The following is a 16,553-nucleotide window of genomic DNA, read 5'->3' as shown; positions in this document are numbered from 1 at the left end:
CATGTCTGTTCGCGAGTTAGGGTGCGTTCAAATATGGTTAAATGCACCTAAAACTTGTTCGCTACAAAAAAATCTTTTATTGCATTATTTTATGACAAAAAACATACTACAGAAAGTTTTTAGGTTTTGAAAAAAAGTTTGCGATTATGAAATTACTTCTGTGAGTGTTGAAAGGGCATTTGCAAACTGCACATGCAAACATGGCGGCCCCCAGCAAGACTTGAACTGTTCGGCATCGTGAAAGTAGGAAGTTCTCGCTGACGGGTGAAACCGGCAATCGGACAGTTAAAAGGTAAACACGTCCAGGTCTTTCCTGCACTAAAGGTAAAGTTCAGATAAAGCCGACTTTAAACTTTCATTTGGCTAGCCCGCGTTCGGGCGACCACACCGTTTCGGCGCACGTTACGTAACGTTTGCTTCACGGCTCACGATGTCGCCGGTGCTTTGCCTGTGCGATGCTTCCGTCACCCTGATGGCCTTATTTTTTATGTGCCTGGCCGTGGTACCCTTAATTAACAGCTGAAATTAACAGCCTTTTGTTGCGCGCCTGGTAACCTCCGCTTGGTAAAGTTCTATCTCGCGACTGCCGAATGAAACTCGAGCAAGAAATTGTTTGAGCGATTGTGGTTCGTGGAGGGACATCATGAAGCACTTAGGTTGTATTGGGGACGTTTTTTTCACGCCGTTTATGTGATAGGGTTCATGTGTATTCGTGATAGGGGGTCAGCACGCGCTCTGGCGTACGGGACTCTGGCCGTCTGCCCTTGGCATAGGCGAGGAAAGATTATTATTAGATAAATTACTTATTTGTTTGTGATCGTATATCATTGTAAGAGAGAGCCAATGTTGCTCCTAATTTCTAAATGTAAATAAATAAATCTGCTGTCCATTCACAGCGCGCTATATTGAGCTTAAACATGTATGCTCGCACTTCACTAATTTTAAATGCAGAGCATTTCAGTAACTCACGATGTCACCCGCGTTGACGTCCGTCGTAGTCCGCACCGTCGTTGTCCGCCCCCCTCCCCCTACACTATATAAAAAAAAATACTATCCGGCGCCTGGTTTCGATCCCTCGACCCTGCGGGCGGAACGCAATGTACATGGTGCTCTACCCACTGCGCCACAAAACCGACACAGAATGGGAGGCTACGAACGCGCCTTATATCCTTGACTCATTCAAACTACGTCAAGAAGCTGCTGATACAACGCATTCACTACCACCAACTCCCCAAACACTAAACGTTAACGCAATACACCCACCCCCTATGCGACGCATTTACTCGAGTCCCCCTCGCGGGGAGATGGGCCCAATTTTTTATTTTTTTCCCCTGCGAAGTGGTTACAAATGAACGATTTCAAATAAGTCATGTGGAAACGGAAAGGCTGTTAGGTAAAATCACCAACATTTCTGATTTATGATTCACTTTATAAAACCTGATTCTGTAGCACCTTGGTTTTGTGAGAGAAGGTCACCTGGGAAGTCAGTCCGTCACCTTTGTGCTGCTGAGCACGAGGTCACGGGTTTTATTCCCGGCCGTGGCGGCTGCTTTTCTGAAGGAGGCAAAAAGCAAAATCGCTCGTGCGTACGAGATTTCGGTGCACGTTTAAGAACCCCAGGTAGTCAAAATTGATTCGGAGCCCTCCACTACGGTGTGCCTCATCGCCTGCGTTGCATTGGCGCGTTAAACCCTACAATCACTCAATCAATCACTTTGTCTCCTGCTGTTCCTATACCGGTCGTCCTCTCCCGTCATGGCCCAAGCACACTCCTTGAACCTATTTTTAACTGGTCACCAATCAATTTCACTTGAAATTTTAATTTGGGCCTCACACACAGAGGCTGCACCTGGACTACAGAGTGCCCCATAGTGGATGGCTGCGGTTTAATTCAGGCAACAAAAGGATGCATTAACATTTGCAATAATCTCTACATGTGGGCTTTCATTCGTTCTGGCTCAATCACACGAATGGCTGCTGCAGCCACAAGTGAAACCTTGATGGACTTGATTGCTGGCTAGTTGGTTCATGACGTATGAAGGAATAAGTTTGCGCAAAAGACGAGGACGAAGATAGAGAGGACAAGACGAGAACAAGATGCACTCGTCTTGTCCTCTCTATCTTCGTCCTCGTCTTTTGCGCAAACTTATTTCTTTGTATGAAACCTTGACACTCGTCTTGTCCTCTCTATCTTTGTCCTCGTCTTTTGCGCAAACTTATTTCTTTGTATGAAACTTTGACTGTGCACTTAGTAGCGCAACTGCTCAGAGGGACTGCCTGGCACATACGCGACGTATTTTTGGAGGTTTTTGATGATGACTCAATTGTAAAATCTTACTCTCTTTGAAGACGTCACGAAGACAGGATTCAGCTTTGTTCAGTTTGAAAGAAGGAGGCTTTGGAAACTCAGTCAGCTCCATTCCAGCCATAAAAGGCATTTTTTTAACCCAGAAATAATGATTCATTATGGGGTTTAATGCTCTGACGCAGCGCAGGTGATGAGGCGTGCCGTAGTGGAGGGCTCCAGTTTAATTCTGACCACCTGGGGTTCTTTCACGTGCGCCGAAGTCTCGCACACACGGGCGTTTTTGCTTTTTGCCACCATCAGAAAAGCGGCCGCCGCAGCCGAACACGCGTCCTCGTGCTCAGAAGCGCAAACGCCTTAGCCACTTTTAACCAGAAATAACCCGAGAAATATTCAAAAGCTTTCAGATTTAACCCTGGCCAGCTCTAAACCCAGTCGTCATGGTGTTAACTCCAAGTTGGCATTCAAGTACTAGTATGATAAAACTGAACTAGACGCCCCACTACAATTACCCAGTCATGTTTTTTGGCGGTGGCTAATTACGTCGGCGGCCGCCAATCAAACGAACGAAATTCTGTTAAAGTTGCTGGAGAGTGGCCACTTCTGTACAGTCGAACCTCGTAATAATGAAGTAGTATCGGGACAGCAAATTAGTTCCTTATAACTGATATTCGTTGTAACAGTAGACGTAAAAATTTGCTATAACAAATCGATAGTCTGGCTCGCACAAAAATACTTGATGCTAAAATGGCTTTTTTAAGGCTCCGAACCCGCTATAAGCAAGGTGACCCTTACCTTTCTCCTTGTTGCACTTCAAGTTCAGTGAACCAGAACGTGAGTATGCGAAATTACAACGGTGCAGAGTTCACTTGACAAAACAGGACTGCGTCCTTATTTATTTGATGAAGGATGTGATCTTCGTTTGGCGGCTACACACAGCACTGAGCAGGATGTAGTTTTCCACAGTGTGCACGAACAAAAGGGCCTTTATAGCCGGTATTCAATGGCGCGGAATGCATGCAGGCAACCAAGTGTGCGCCGCCATATCTGTGGCCAAGCGTCTGTTGCTAGGCGATGTTGTGTGCACGGCCCGCAGGCCAGGCACCCCTCTTCTCCTCCATGCAACTGTGTGAGTGCGCCCACGGCTGGGCTAGAGCAGCGGCGTGCGTGCGTTGGTGGCAGAACTTCACGTCAAGACTGGCCGTATCAACACAGTGTGCGCCGCCGCTCTAGCCCTGCCGTGGTGCGCCGTCACTCGTTACGCCGGGCTCCGCAGGATGGCGGTACTTGTCCATGCTAAGCACGACTATGAAACAATGACTGTTTCACGTTACAAACGATACCTCACTGAACGCAAAGTATTCCCTCGAGTTCAATGTGAGTGCGATTAATAACATCTCTGTTGACGCCACCGTTTAGAATCTGATTGGAACGGAGCAGATGACACACGCCGGTGTTTTTTTTTCTTTGGCGTGCGGGTGCAGTGGCCCAAGCCGCACCGTGTCCTTGGCGCATTGGCCATGTATGTGGCCGTTTCCAGTGCTGCCAGGCGAAGAAATTGACCGCTGAACTTTTCAACGAATAGCACCTATACTTCTGCAGTTTCGGATGCCGGAGGGTCTTTCCAATTAGCTTCTCAGCCTCCTGGTCAAATATTTCTTTGTTGTGTCTGCTATCGCACGCGGCTCTCATGGTTTCAGCTTTGTTATAAAAGAATAAGTGTCATTGAAATAAAGCGTGAGCGACCAAAGTTTGTACTTGTTCGCTGTATCAGTGTTCGTTACAATGAGGTTCAACTGTATACGTTTTCGTTAACGTCTTCATTATGTGGTTGAAGTTTGTGACAGAATTGGTGTCATAGTTATCGGGACAAATCAGTCTTTTAGAACCATATTTCTTTTTTGTCTTCATCGCCCTTTATAAAGGGGAACACGACAACGCAAAGCCTTGCCTACTATTAGAGAAGTGCTGCGAAGCCATGGAAAGCTTTGGCACAAAGTGTATGGCCACTAGCGAAAAGTTAAGTTTGTGTGCAGCGCTAAATAATGGCGCTGCAAATGCAGAGCCTCCATGTAGCATCGCTGGCGTAATTTCCTCCCATGTCCATGCTGAAAGAGATCAAGATAGTACCACAGGGGCTTAGCGTTTCACTGCAGTGCAGCATGGCACTACAAGATTTGTTTTTCAGTGCAGTGCTTGAAGGCTCAGGTTTTTCTTTCCCCGTTTTCTTCTTTGTGACCAAATTGTTGTGTTTCAACTGTTATTCTCATTTTCTGTGTGCGAGTTGCCAAATGAATGCATAGACACATCATGTGTTGTTTTTTATACAGTCTAAATTAATTTTCGGGGCAGTAAGTCATTGAGGGTCTCCCAAAACATGAGAAAAAAAGAAAGGCAGCTTTATTTTGTGTGGATTGCCAGTGTAGCACCCTTCTTGTGAGCAGTGCATAATGTTTAGCTTGTAGTGAATGGTACTTCTTAATGATAATTCTTAGTGAATGGCCTGGTTGCGCTGGACCCAGACAGAGAGAGTAAGCCATCATTAAAACTGTCACTCGCTAAAAGATGGCCCGTATAAATTCCATTCCCATCGGGAGATTTCATCGATTGGTTTGGTTACTTTGAGCAATAAATCTCGTGTAATTTTTTCGTTATGTAGTCCAGGGTTTGACGGAATTACATCTGGTCAGGTGGTGAGTTCATAACACAGTTCCGGTCACTGACCAAGTAAATTGAGAAAAAGCAAACAATTCGGATACCATACAGAATCCTTGATCACAGTGGTGATCAAGGATTCCACATGGGATCCGAAACGTCAACTTTTTTCAATTGACTTGGTCAATGACCGCAACTTTGATATGAAGGTTTTTCATTATGATGGAGCACCATTGTCAATTCTTGCTCCTTGAAATTATTGCACATGTAATTAATACTACATAACCTACATTGCAAGGGTACTGCAGATTTGAGTGGAGCCTGCTACAGAGCAACTTTTCTGCAAGAAGACGCTTCTGTTTATGTGGGCTCCCAGTGGGAAGGACGTCCGCTGGATGCAGTGTGTCTCTGGATGAGGTTTTACTCACCGGACCTGGTTTGTTGACTTGGAGGCAAAGGCGTGAGGTGCAGGCTTACTTGTTGTCTGGGACAGCCGTTCTTGTTTACTCTGACAAAAGTATAAAAATTGATTGATTGATTTATTGATTGATTGTGGGGTTTAACGTGCTGATGCTTCAAAGGCAATGAGGCGCGCTGTAGTGGAGGGCTCCAGATTTATTTTGACCACCTGAGGTAAAAATTGATTGATTGATTTATTGATTGATTGTGGGGTTTAACGTGCTGATGCTTCAAAGGCGATGAGGCGCGCTGTAGTGGAGGGCTCCAGATTGATTTTGACCACCTGAGGATCTTCAACGTGTGCCAAAATCTTGAACACATGGGCATTTTTGCTTTTCGCCTCCATCAAAAAAGCTGCTGCCAGGAATCGAACCCCCATCCTTGTGCCCAGCACTGCAAAAAAGTATAACGATAAAAGCACTTGTACCCACGAGCTATTCGCTCTTTCCAGCGACGCTAGTGACGCCGCGTGGAATTTGTTCGAAGGCGGGAGAAGGTGATCGGCGGACCGCTCGCCCCGGCGGAGGCGGCCGGCGGCATCCAGTGATGCCAATTTAGCGGATTTTCCGCTAAATCTGGCGGATTTCATTTTATTCTGACGGGGAAAAAATTAGTCTAGCGGCTAGTGGATTTTTTGACGGGCCATTTTTATACATAGCGGATTTCTGGCGGATACCTCACGCAGTGCACCGATTCAAAATCACCCTGCAAGAAACCATTTCCGTGTCCTCTAAAAATGCAGAAATTGCTTAACTTCAGGGGTTAGGAGGGCTCCTGTTCACTTGCTCCGCCTATCTCAGACAAACAAATCCGTAAGGTTTCAAAACGGCTCTAAGACAATCGAAAAAATTCAAAACCAGTGGAGCAAAATCACCCTCCTGGACTGGAATCAAATATCGTCCACGCAGTCGTTCTGGTGTGAAGTTCACTTCTATAAGGACGCCTGCGGCGAAAACCCGTTCGCCGAGCTGGCCGGATTTGCCATGTCGATGCTCGGGCTGCCGTATTCAAATGCCGAAGTAGAGATGAGGTTTAGTCAGCTTAACATAGTAAAATTCAAGCTGAGGAACAAGCCGAAGCCCGAAACAACAAACTCCATCCTCGTCGTAAGAGCGGGACTGAAGTGACACCAGAAAAGTTGTTTTGATTACGAACTTCCCGCAGCAGTTGTTAGTGCGATCGGGACATCTGCAAGGTATGTGCAACCAAGTCACCTTTCTGGTCCCTCAACGAGTACCAGCGGTCCTGTGGAGATGGTGTCACACGACGACAGCGGCGACGAAGACCTCGATGTGGTGGTGGTGGTGGTGGTGGTGCCAAAAGAGATGGCTCATACCCACTCAGGGGGATCGGCCAGGAAAGGGGCGCTCACAGAGAAAAATTACAAATAATTAAAGAAACACATTTAAGGAATTAAATAAAATATTAGGGAAATATATACAGAAAAAAAAACTGCTCAAACATGAGACGTAGCATCAGGAAGTGTTGAATCCAACATAAAATAAAATAAAAAATATGTTTTTCGTTGACCTGTCATTTCTTTTTTTTTTTCATCAGTGTGAACATTTATAACTCTTCGCCTCTACTGTGATGAAGTTGACCAATGACGACCACCGCAGCACTGAAACCTGAAGTGTTCTGTTAGACTCCTTGGGAGACTCTTTTATATATTATTTCAGCTCTCGTAGTTTTGGGGAGCTTTTAAGAATGATAAAGGTATTTATCATACGAAATTGCACTGTTATTTTAAATAAAATAGGCCCTAGCGGGAAATTTAGCGGATATGTTTTAGAATCTAGCGGAATCTGGCGGATTTCTCATTGCTTTTTAGCGAATGTCTGACGCCCAGCGATGGCAACACTCAGTGATGCCAACCCTAGGGATTTATCCCTAGATCTAGGGGTTTTTTGTCTCTTTTAAAGATTTGGCGTCTTTTTGTGAAATCTAGGGATTTTTTAGAGTCTGTTGAAATGAAACGCTATGCAGCTTAGTGACTGGTGTTGCTGAGCAACCACGCGTTTTCAACAATAAGTGACTGCAAAGAATGTAATTTTTTGCTAATTTCTATTTTTCATTTCTAACTTTCCTTCGCTATTTCTATTTTTTTCATTTAAAATAGCATTGGTGTTGTGCAAGCCGAGAGAGGGCGACTGTCGAAGGAACTTGTCCGAACTTGTGAAGTGCAACTGTGGAAACTCTGAGGTGTGCTGTACACTCGAATGAGCTTTTCCGAACTTGTCTTCACGAGTGACTACTTGGCTTCGCGAGTGAAAGTGCAATTGTGACTTACAGTGCACGGAAAAACGCGCGAAATTCACCTCCACCGCGCCTTCACTGTGCAAAGTGAAGGCGCGCTCAATGTGAAATGGCAACTTCTGTACGAAGAGTCGTTGAGCAAAGAGCTGCAGTTGCTGCTAGTAATCTGTATCTTAAATCTAATAAGATTCAGAGCAAACGAAGCGAAGAGCAAGCTGCGTTTAGACTAATAAAGGTGAATGCCAACTTGCGAAAATAAAAAAAAATGCAATCTGGGGATTTTGTCTGCTATCTAGGGATTTTTGAGGGGTCATTCTAGGGATAAAGCGTTGCCTCAGGTTGGCATCACTGGCAACACTGGCGGCATCCATGCGGCCTCGCACGAGCAAAGGGAAAACAGCAATGGGAAGTACAGTAATGGACAGTGCCATATAAATAAACAAAAAATATAGGCTAAACGAGTGTTCATATTCTCTCAACTTTCTTGAAGCTTAGAAGCTGCGGTAAACTAAAAAGGTGTGGACCTCGTCGGTGACTGCGGCGGAAGAAAACGCAAGTCTCTGGGACCCACCCACGCTAAAGTTCCGTCATCAGCTTAGTCGATGCCGATGAAGGGACTTTAACCCACGCGTATGTGGTGCTTAAAATACGGCTGCCACAATTAATAGCTAGTGCTTTTGCTGTGAGGGCGCCGCTTCTGTAGGCGTTTTGTACAACCTTGTGATCGTCATTTTCGGATACTATTTACATTCATTGTCGCATAATGTGTCCCCGATCTCGGCTTATGTGTTGTTAATTGACTCAATTACCCTGCTTTCAAACAGAGGCTGTCCAATATCCGCTTGCTTTTATTTTCAATATAGAAACACATGAAAACTTTCTGTACGCGAAGGTGAGAAGCAAATGTGGTGGTTCGTGTATTGAGTACTGACTGAATAGTATATAAGTATGTTGAAGCAAGATGTTTTAGCAATAACTTTGGGCCTGGTAGTTCAAATGCAAGTTCTAAAATGTGTTTGGAAACCCCCGTTTTTGTTCTGGTAATAAGCATCGACGCACTTGAAAATCTTACCGGCAGTCAAATAAGCATAACGTAATTTCAGCCAGAAGATTTCTCTTAAATTAACTATCACAAGTCAAAAACGCAGCTGCAAAGTAATGTCTCAATTTTCATGTATGCTTCAATATCGCACGCCAGTGTATGCTACACGCATGGGTAACTATGTTGGCTTATGTTATTTTTCTTCATATAATGCCAGCATGTTCGCTTGTTTACCACTTGATACGACGTAATGGGAGCCTCATCTTCGAAGTTTTACTGCCCAAAGTAAAAACTAGGTTTTTCTACACCCATGCAAAACACTGGAATATGCGCGTATCGCGCTGCATGGTGCGCATGGTCTTCTGCGAACACGGGGGGAAAAAATTAGAGCGCCTGAATTATCGTACACTGCGGTGACGTACACTGCAATAACGTCCAAAAACTTAGCTTTGCACATCCTATAGCAGTTTGTTTGCCGAATGAGGGGGTATTGTTCTCAAACGACTTTCGTGCGGCCTGAGCCGTGCACAGCGACTGCGTCGCATGCAGCTCCTTTTACGCCGCATCAGACACCCTGCAACGAATCCAATGTTGTCTCGCATTCAACAACATATGCCTGTGTTCATTTTTCAAGAAAGTAATCGTTTCTAGCGGAACTGCGGGGATTTTAGGTCGCTACTGATGCTGGCACGCACGTTACCACGGGGTCCCGATCACCGTCGCGTCCGCCATTACCGTTTTCTGCAGCGCCACCTGTAGGGGCTGGAAAGAGCGGATAGAACCACGTTAAACGTGAATAGTTCGTCTGAATCCATTGGCAGCCCTCATGAGCCATGCCTTGGGGCGCTCGTGTGTGCAGCTTTGTTTCGTAGAACCGCTGTTCCAACCTTGGTCTCTCACACAGGTGTTGATCCGGCGACGCCAACTTCCACCATGCTGGCGTCGTGCCGCCTCACCCTCCTCAGGGTCCTATCCCTTCCTTCCGCCGCCGCAGCGACGACGACGTTAAACCGCCTCGCACCCGCCCTGCAGACATCTCTGCTCCCCAAGAAGCACTTCGGCGTCACGGCGGCCGCGCTCAAGAAACACGACGCTCTCGAGGGCGAGCTACCGGGCCCCCAGAAGTGGCCGCTGCAGAACGACCAGATCCAGCCGCCCCCGGAGGGCCCCTCCGAGTCCCCGAGGGAGGCCTGGGTGGTGCACTACCGGAGCCAGATCCGCTATTCCCCCAAGAAGATGCTTCCCATCGCGCAGATGATCCGCGGCATGAGCGTGGACGAGGCCATCAAGCAGCTCTCCTTCGTGCACCGCAAGGGCGCCAAGGTGGTCATGGAGGTGCTGCGAGAGGCCCAGGAGCTGGCAGTGCGGGAGCACAACGTCGAGTACCGCTCCAACCTGTGGGTGGCCGAGTCCTTCTGCGGCAAGGGCGCCACCATCAAGGGTATCCGGAGGCACGCCCGCGGCAAGCTAGGGATCATCCAGTACAGGTGGGCGCTCGGTCTAAGGGCACCCCATTTTGTAAGGCCAGTCCTCAGGGGTGGTGAATGTTGTTGGGTCCGGGGAGGCCGACCCGAGCCGAGCTCCGTCGCCTCCGACATACGTTTGGTAGCGTGGTGTGAAGCGAGTGGCCAGCCACTGTTGCAGCCGTGAAGAAGTCCAGAAGCTGTAGGCTAACGTGACTGTTTACTTCATAACGAGAGGTGAGCCGACGCCAAAGAATAACGCCCCGACGGGGGAGATTACAGTACAGGACTCGAGCAAAGTGACAGCATTGATTCGCTGCTCAAACAGGAAAGAATTACAGCGCTTGCGGGGGCTCGTATTTATACCCAAAAGCGCCAACGGTCAAAACAAGTGTTTCCTCTAGATTGTGCACACTCCACGAACGTCACAGACACACGCAACACTTTTTCCAGAGTTTGTGAGCAGTCGGTAGTAGCGGCGCACGCTGAGTCCGAGAGAGGGGAGAGAGGAGGACTCCGCTGCGAACGCGGGGCTTCCGTGTCCTTGGGGCGCGTTGAAGCCTGTCTCGTCGGCAACCGCTGAAGTTTTGAAACGCACCGAAAGATAGGCGCCAGAGACCCAGGCTTGTCGACACGTGAAAGCATGAGTCACCGACACGGGGGGCCGGCTTGAAAGGCGCACGTAGTGGAGGCTTCGCCGCACAGCCGAGGAGTGTTGAAACAAAGCCCAACGGCGGGCTCAATCATAACAATGTCGTAGCCTTGGTCGGTCGTTGCGTCTGCCCTGGGGAAAACGAAATTTTCAGGTGCTTCCTAGCACGAGTTATTGAACTAGTAGTTAAAGTAGTTAAAGAATACTAGTAAAATGATCAGAATTGGTCAATAAATGTAACGGGGAATCCCTAGAGAAGGCAGAAAGTTAATTGGGCAGATGAGATCAAGAATTTTGTGGGGATAAATTGGTCACAGTTAGCACAGGACCAGGATAATTGTAGATCAGTGGGAGAGGCCTTTGCCCTGCAGTGGGTGTAGGCAGGCTGGTGATGATGATGATGAGTTAAAGAGGTACCCGGTAAAATTCAAAGTGGTGCACACATGACACAACAAGCGAATGCGCGAGCGAGCGGCGCAAATTCACAAGCGGGTGCGGTGCCAAAGCGGCGGTGTCGGGAGGGGGTTCAGAAGGAAAACTACTCTCCTCCTCCCTCTGCTTCTTCGTAAGCGGTGAAGCCAACTTCTTTTCTGATTGGTGGAAGGGATGCGAGGTGCATCGTGGCTCACAGCACTGCTGTTGGTGCGGAAAGCCAGCGGCTCGCATTTTTGGTGCACGCTGTAACCGGCTTCAATCATTATATCCGATATCTCGGCACTGGAGCATTGTAATAGCCGGCTTATTTTACCATAGATCGCATGGTTGTCATAGTTGTTCATCGTTATCTGATATATTGAAACAGCATCGTTATAGATGCCTTCAACTGTAGTGTGTAAGCCAATGTGCTTGAGTAAAAGACATTAGAGTGCGAATAAGTTAAAGCACGAAAAACACAATGACAAGAAACGAAGGACGACGGGACAAGTGCTCAGTTGCAAGTATATTTTATTAGGAGCGTTGTCTTAAATAAAACACCGCTCATCGCCAGGGGCAGGTGCGGTTGAGTAAGTACAGATGAACAAGTGAAATGGGCACATACAAAGCGAAGCTCCAAAAAAATCCATTTCAGTGTCGCGCAAAAGCACGGAAGTGTTCCTGACACACTGCTCACCCTTTCTCCTAATATAAAATGCTTTTAAAAGCTTCCTGGCCTTTGTGTTATCACTCCTGTCAAGAATTCCAACCTGCGCAAAGAAAGCTTCGTATTAACACTTACATTGTTAAGACAAAATTGGCGTTGATTGCTATGCTTTATTTGTTCGAGTTATCTGAAAGCACCTTTGTAAGTCCTCAAGCATAATATATGGTAATGATAATAATAACAATACTAATAATAGTTATAATGATGATGACAATAGTGGTAGAATATTTTTTGCTCCCCCGGAGAAACAATAGTTGCGGTGCCACTGATGAAGAAGCTGGTTCGCCAACTAGGACACTGTTGTGGGGACGTTTGCTTATCTCGTAAGGAAGCTGGTTTCAGGAATTTTGGGTCTATTGCCAGTTGAGCGTCAGGAGCAGTGGTATCCGTGCTGTACCTGTTCTCTGTCCACCTCAAGGGCACGTTGGGTTTTTTTAATGCAAAAGCATTAGTGAACTTGCTGTGTTGAAAATTTCCCATGCCTGGTGCGCAGAGGGCACATGGAATAGCGTATGGGTGGCATACAAATGGCTCGTCTCTCAAAGAATAAAAAATAGGGTTGGTTGATTGATTTGAAAAAGAAAGGTTGGGTAAATTTGGGCCTCCACGAGATTGAAACCACGCGCTTCCAGAATGCAAGACTGACACGCATCCCCAATGCTATCTCAGCTCAGCAAATCTAGCTACCCTAAAGGTAGACCGAATGGTTGAGTTGTAGCTTTGGATTTGCTTTGCAGACATATATTGAGAGGGAAAGGGAAAAAATGGTCCTAGTGCCAATCTAGAAAAAAACGGTCCCATGCTCTGGTCAACGTGTTTCCTTTCCAGTTAGTAGGATCTGAACATTTTTTTTTTTTTTTCGTTTCGATTTTCTCCCTTCGGATTACAGCTAAGGGTTGAGAAAGAGATGGAATGCTTTAATATTCATATATAGGCCAGAAATAAAGCTTCTGCAGGCCAATATCTAACAGTTAAGTGTATTGGGTAGACAGACAGACAAATGGACAAAACGGTTTTGTGGGTGGACGGATGGATCGTTGGATAGATGGATGGATGGTTGGGCTGAGCATCAATTAAAAATTTTTAATCTAGTTAATCGGAAGGCAATTATCGATTAATTGATTGGTTTATCAGTTGGTGTGGATTAGAGAAAGATTAAAAAATAATGCCAGATTTGCAGTTCCAAGTCTCTTTTCTTGCTATCAGGTAATCAACACGGAGGCGTTGAAGTCGTATACGTTCCCGCGTTTTAAAGCGATACCATGCATGTATGCGTGTGTGCGTGTGTCCGTGTGGGCTAAACAGACCCTCGCGTAGAACAGACGTGGCGCGAACCCACCTTTAACTGTCGCTATCTCTCAAAGAAGCAAGGTCGGCGCCTCTTGTCTTTGACTACATGTGGTTGCCGTTCTAACCATGGTATTATAAGAACGGTTTGTTGATATGTAAGGTGATGCCCTAAGACAGTGGTTCTCAACCATAGTGTGTTGGGGACCCCTTTCGGGCCTGCAAAAGTGATGGAGGACCCCACAATGAGCTGTGTCGATTCGTGTCATAATGTCGAATAATTTCGAGCAGCTAAAGTCTCCAACATGTTTCTCAATGTCCGCCTTTTGTGTCGGAATTTTACGTCAATGTGTGTGGTATTATCAAACACTTTGCTCTTTCAGAACAAAGTCACCAAAACAGCTACATGCTTTCTGTGTCTGGCTTTGCCGCATACCTGCTGTGTTGTGCAAAAAAGCCAACGTAAAACTTGTGTTGTAGACGCGAAAAAATTCAACGCTCAGGTCGTGCGGAGAAGCCGCCTTTTTGCATTGCCAGCAAGGTTTGCAAAAAGGAGAAAAAATTAGGGGGGGGAGGGGAGTTTTGAACAGGGCTTCGCGGACTCCTGAAATTCCTCGCAGACACCCCCATTTGAGAACCACTGCCCTAAGACATGCTTACGCATAGTTTTGTGGACTTGATATCTGGCCTACTTGCCTTGTGTGAGTTCAACCGATTAACTGGTTAAAGTATTTATTCGCGAACAGTGCATTGATCGAATTATCGGTAGTTTAATCGATCAATTACACACCGCTAGGAATTGGTGGCATAGATAGTATAGCCTGAAAATGAGACACCTGAGACTCAAGCTACCAGAGGTTCAAAATATAACATAAGGGGACAACGCAAACTTGGCCGTAGGTTAGTTGTTCATACCATGTTTTCTGCTTAAAACACAGAATCCGGTAAGAACAGTGAAGGAGACGTCATACCCCAGTCCTCTCCCCGAACGCATTTTGTGCTACCAATTTTTTAGGGACCAATTTTTTAGGGCCCAATTTTTGCGGGGCCACTTTTGCCTACCTTGGCTTTGGGACCATTTCTTCTGGGACCGAGTTTTTTTTTTCGGGACCATTTTTACCTGCACCCATATTGAGGTGTGCGTAAGTACTTTGGACACTCTAATTACTGAAGTAACGATTTGGGTACAAGCAAAGTACAGCCCGCGAAAAGTCCTTTTTGCTTCGCGATGCCAATGCAGAAGGATGAAATGGAAAGAGTGAAAAAAAAAAGATGCAAAATAGAAAGCATGATGAGAGTAATGTGAGGACACATTTGGCTTTTGCGATCACTTCATAGGAGTACTGTCACAAAATTTGCAATATTTTAATGTAAAGAGCTTCTTTTGTATATGGTCATATTTCGCACCAAGTTTCAACCACAAGCATTCAGTATAACATATTTTAAATCATTTCTAGTCATTGCACACACCAGGAAGCTCGGAACAGAAACCCTTTTGGCGTTGGCGTCAGCATGCTGCTTTGAGCGCCTCGTTGCGAACGGCCGACGTCAGGGCTCCCGTGATGTTGCCGATGCGCCGGCTGCTGTAGGCGCGTGCTTCTTTGCCTTGTTAACCACGTCACAACAGTTTTGTGACTGACGTCATGCAGCCCAGGCACGTGCGACCACGGCTGGTCAGGACGCAAGCATGCGTGCGTCCAGACCAGCCGTGGTGCGGCAGTAACCGTGACGTCGTGAGCACCGCCCTGTCGCGACGGCCATCTTGGTGTTCGTTTGATCGAAACTGAAACAGACATGAATAAATCGGGCTGTAAATATTTATGTATGCTGCGATTGACAGTCTAATGTGCCATCTAATGTGACAGTCTAATGAGTAGGCACCTGCTCAGTAAACATTCACTCTTTTAGGTGTCCCCGAAATTTATTTCTTTGAGGTGTGACGAGTGACGTGTGTGGATGCTCTTGCAGGTTCTGCCACTACTTTGTACGGCTGGTTGAGGGACCACCCCCGGAGCACTACTACGACCCACCGCTGACGCCCTCCCAGAAGCTGCAGGAGTTCATACAAGAGCTCAGGGACCGTAGGATCATCTACAGCCTTTGAGGGACGACGGCCAGCCATTGGCGTCTTCGTCGTTTTGTGTAATATAGAATAAAGATTGCGCGTTAATTGGATGTGGGTTGATGCGAAAAAGAAATTTTGTGTTATTGGAGTGCAATGCGCAGTTCTCGCAGGTGCTGATTGATTGAGTGTAGGGTTTAACTCGCCGACGCAGCGCAGGCAATGAGGTGCCCCGTAGTGGATGGCTCCGGAATAATTTTGACCTACTGGGGATCTTTAACGTGGGGTAAAATCTCGAACACACGGGCATTTTGCTTTTTGCCTCCATCAGAAAAGCGGCCGCCGCGGCTGGGAATCGAACCCGCGTCCTCGTGCTCAGCAGCACAACTCCTTAGACACTGAGCCACCGTGGCGGGTTCTCGCAGACACTGAACAGCTGCGAGTGTGATCTTTTTGAAAATACGGTTAATATTAAAATGAAATATTATTTATATACATACTGAAATTTTGAGATTTACTCTTATTGCAACATTATATTAAAATTTAAAATTGTCAATACAGTTTTGTTAACTTGAAGTCGTAAAATCCATTAAAAATATTGAAATAAGCGGGTTTTGCGTTAAACGAAATGCAGAGAATTTGTGACCAGGTCACAGAAACCAGGGCTAGTGCTGGTAACAAAAGCTCCACTGCACAGGGGAGCTTTCCTAATACAGTTGAACCTCGTTATAAGAGACATGGATGTAAGAGACAAATGGGTATAAGAGACACTATTCACCCACATGGTTGGCTGCCCTATCTTTCCCATTAAGTTGACCTCTTTTATAACAGACATCGGATGTAGAAACTTGGTTATAAGGGACAAGTCATACTTGAACTTTAATCGACAATCTCGCTTGTAACAGCCACTTTAACTTCAGATGCAGTGCCACCAGTCACTAATTGCAGTTGCTTCCATTGTGGAAACACAGGTAGACGACAGACGCCTGCAGTCGCTATTAATTGTAACTCCAGCAAACACACAGTGGTTCAGTCAGCTATGAAATGACGATGAGAAGACCTGCCAATGGAAATGCAACTTACTGAAGTGGTTGAAGCTTACTGCCATTCACTGGAGCGCGACCGCACATGCGGGCTGTCCCACTTGCATAGCTCCCAATCAAGAAGCATCGCAGATGTTGAGTCCTGCAAGCGTAATGAGTAGCCTGAGCACACAGCGAAAGAAGCTGTG

General features: G+C 46.4%; 1 protein-coding gene across 1 annotated transcript; it reads left to right on the top strand.

Moving 5' to 3' along the window:
• The first annotated feature begins 176 nt into the window (after nucleotides 1-176).
• Mrpl22 (mitochondrial ribosomal protein L22) lies at nucleotides 177-15,435 on the top strand. Its single transcript, XM_077680240.1, has 3 exons — nucleotides 177-292; nucleotides 9,622-10,204; nucleotides 15,229-15,435. The coding sequence occupies exons 2-3, from the start codon at nucleotides 9,651-9,653 to the stop codon at nucleotides 15,362-15,364; spliced, it is 690 nt and encodes a 229-aa protein (XP_077536366.1). The 5' UTR covers nucleotides 177-292; nucleotides 9,622-9,650; the 3' UTR covers nucleotides 15,365-15,435.
• The last annotated feature ends 1,118 nt before the right edge of the window (nucleotides 15,436-16,553 follow it).

This window comes from Haemaphysalis longicornis, unplaced genomic scaffold (genome assembly GCF_048455015.1).
Source record: "Haemaphysalis longicornis isolate Haplotype H1 unplaced genomic scaffold, Haemaphysalis longicornis Haplotype H1 scaffold_8, whole genome shotgun sequence".
Taxonomy (NCBI): domain Eukaryota; kingdom Metazoa; phylum Arthropoda; class Arachnida; order Ixodida; family Ixodidae; genus Haemaphysalis; species Haemaphysalis longicornis.
This window is presented reverse-complemented; position numbering and strand designations above follow the sequence as displayed.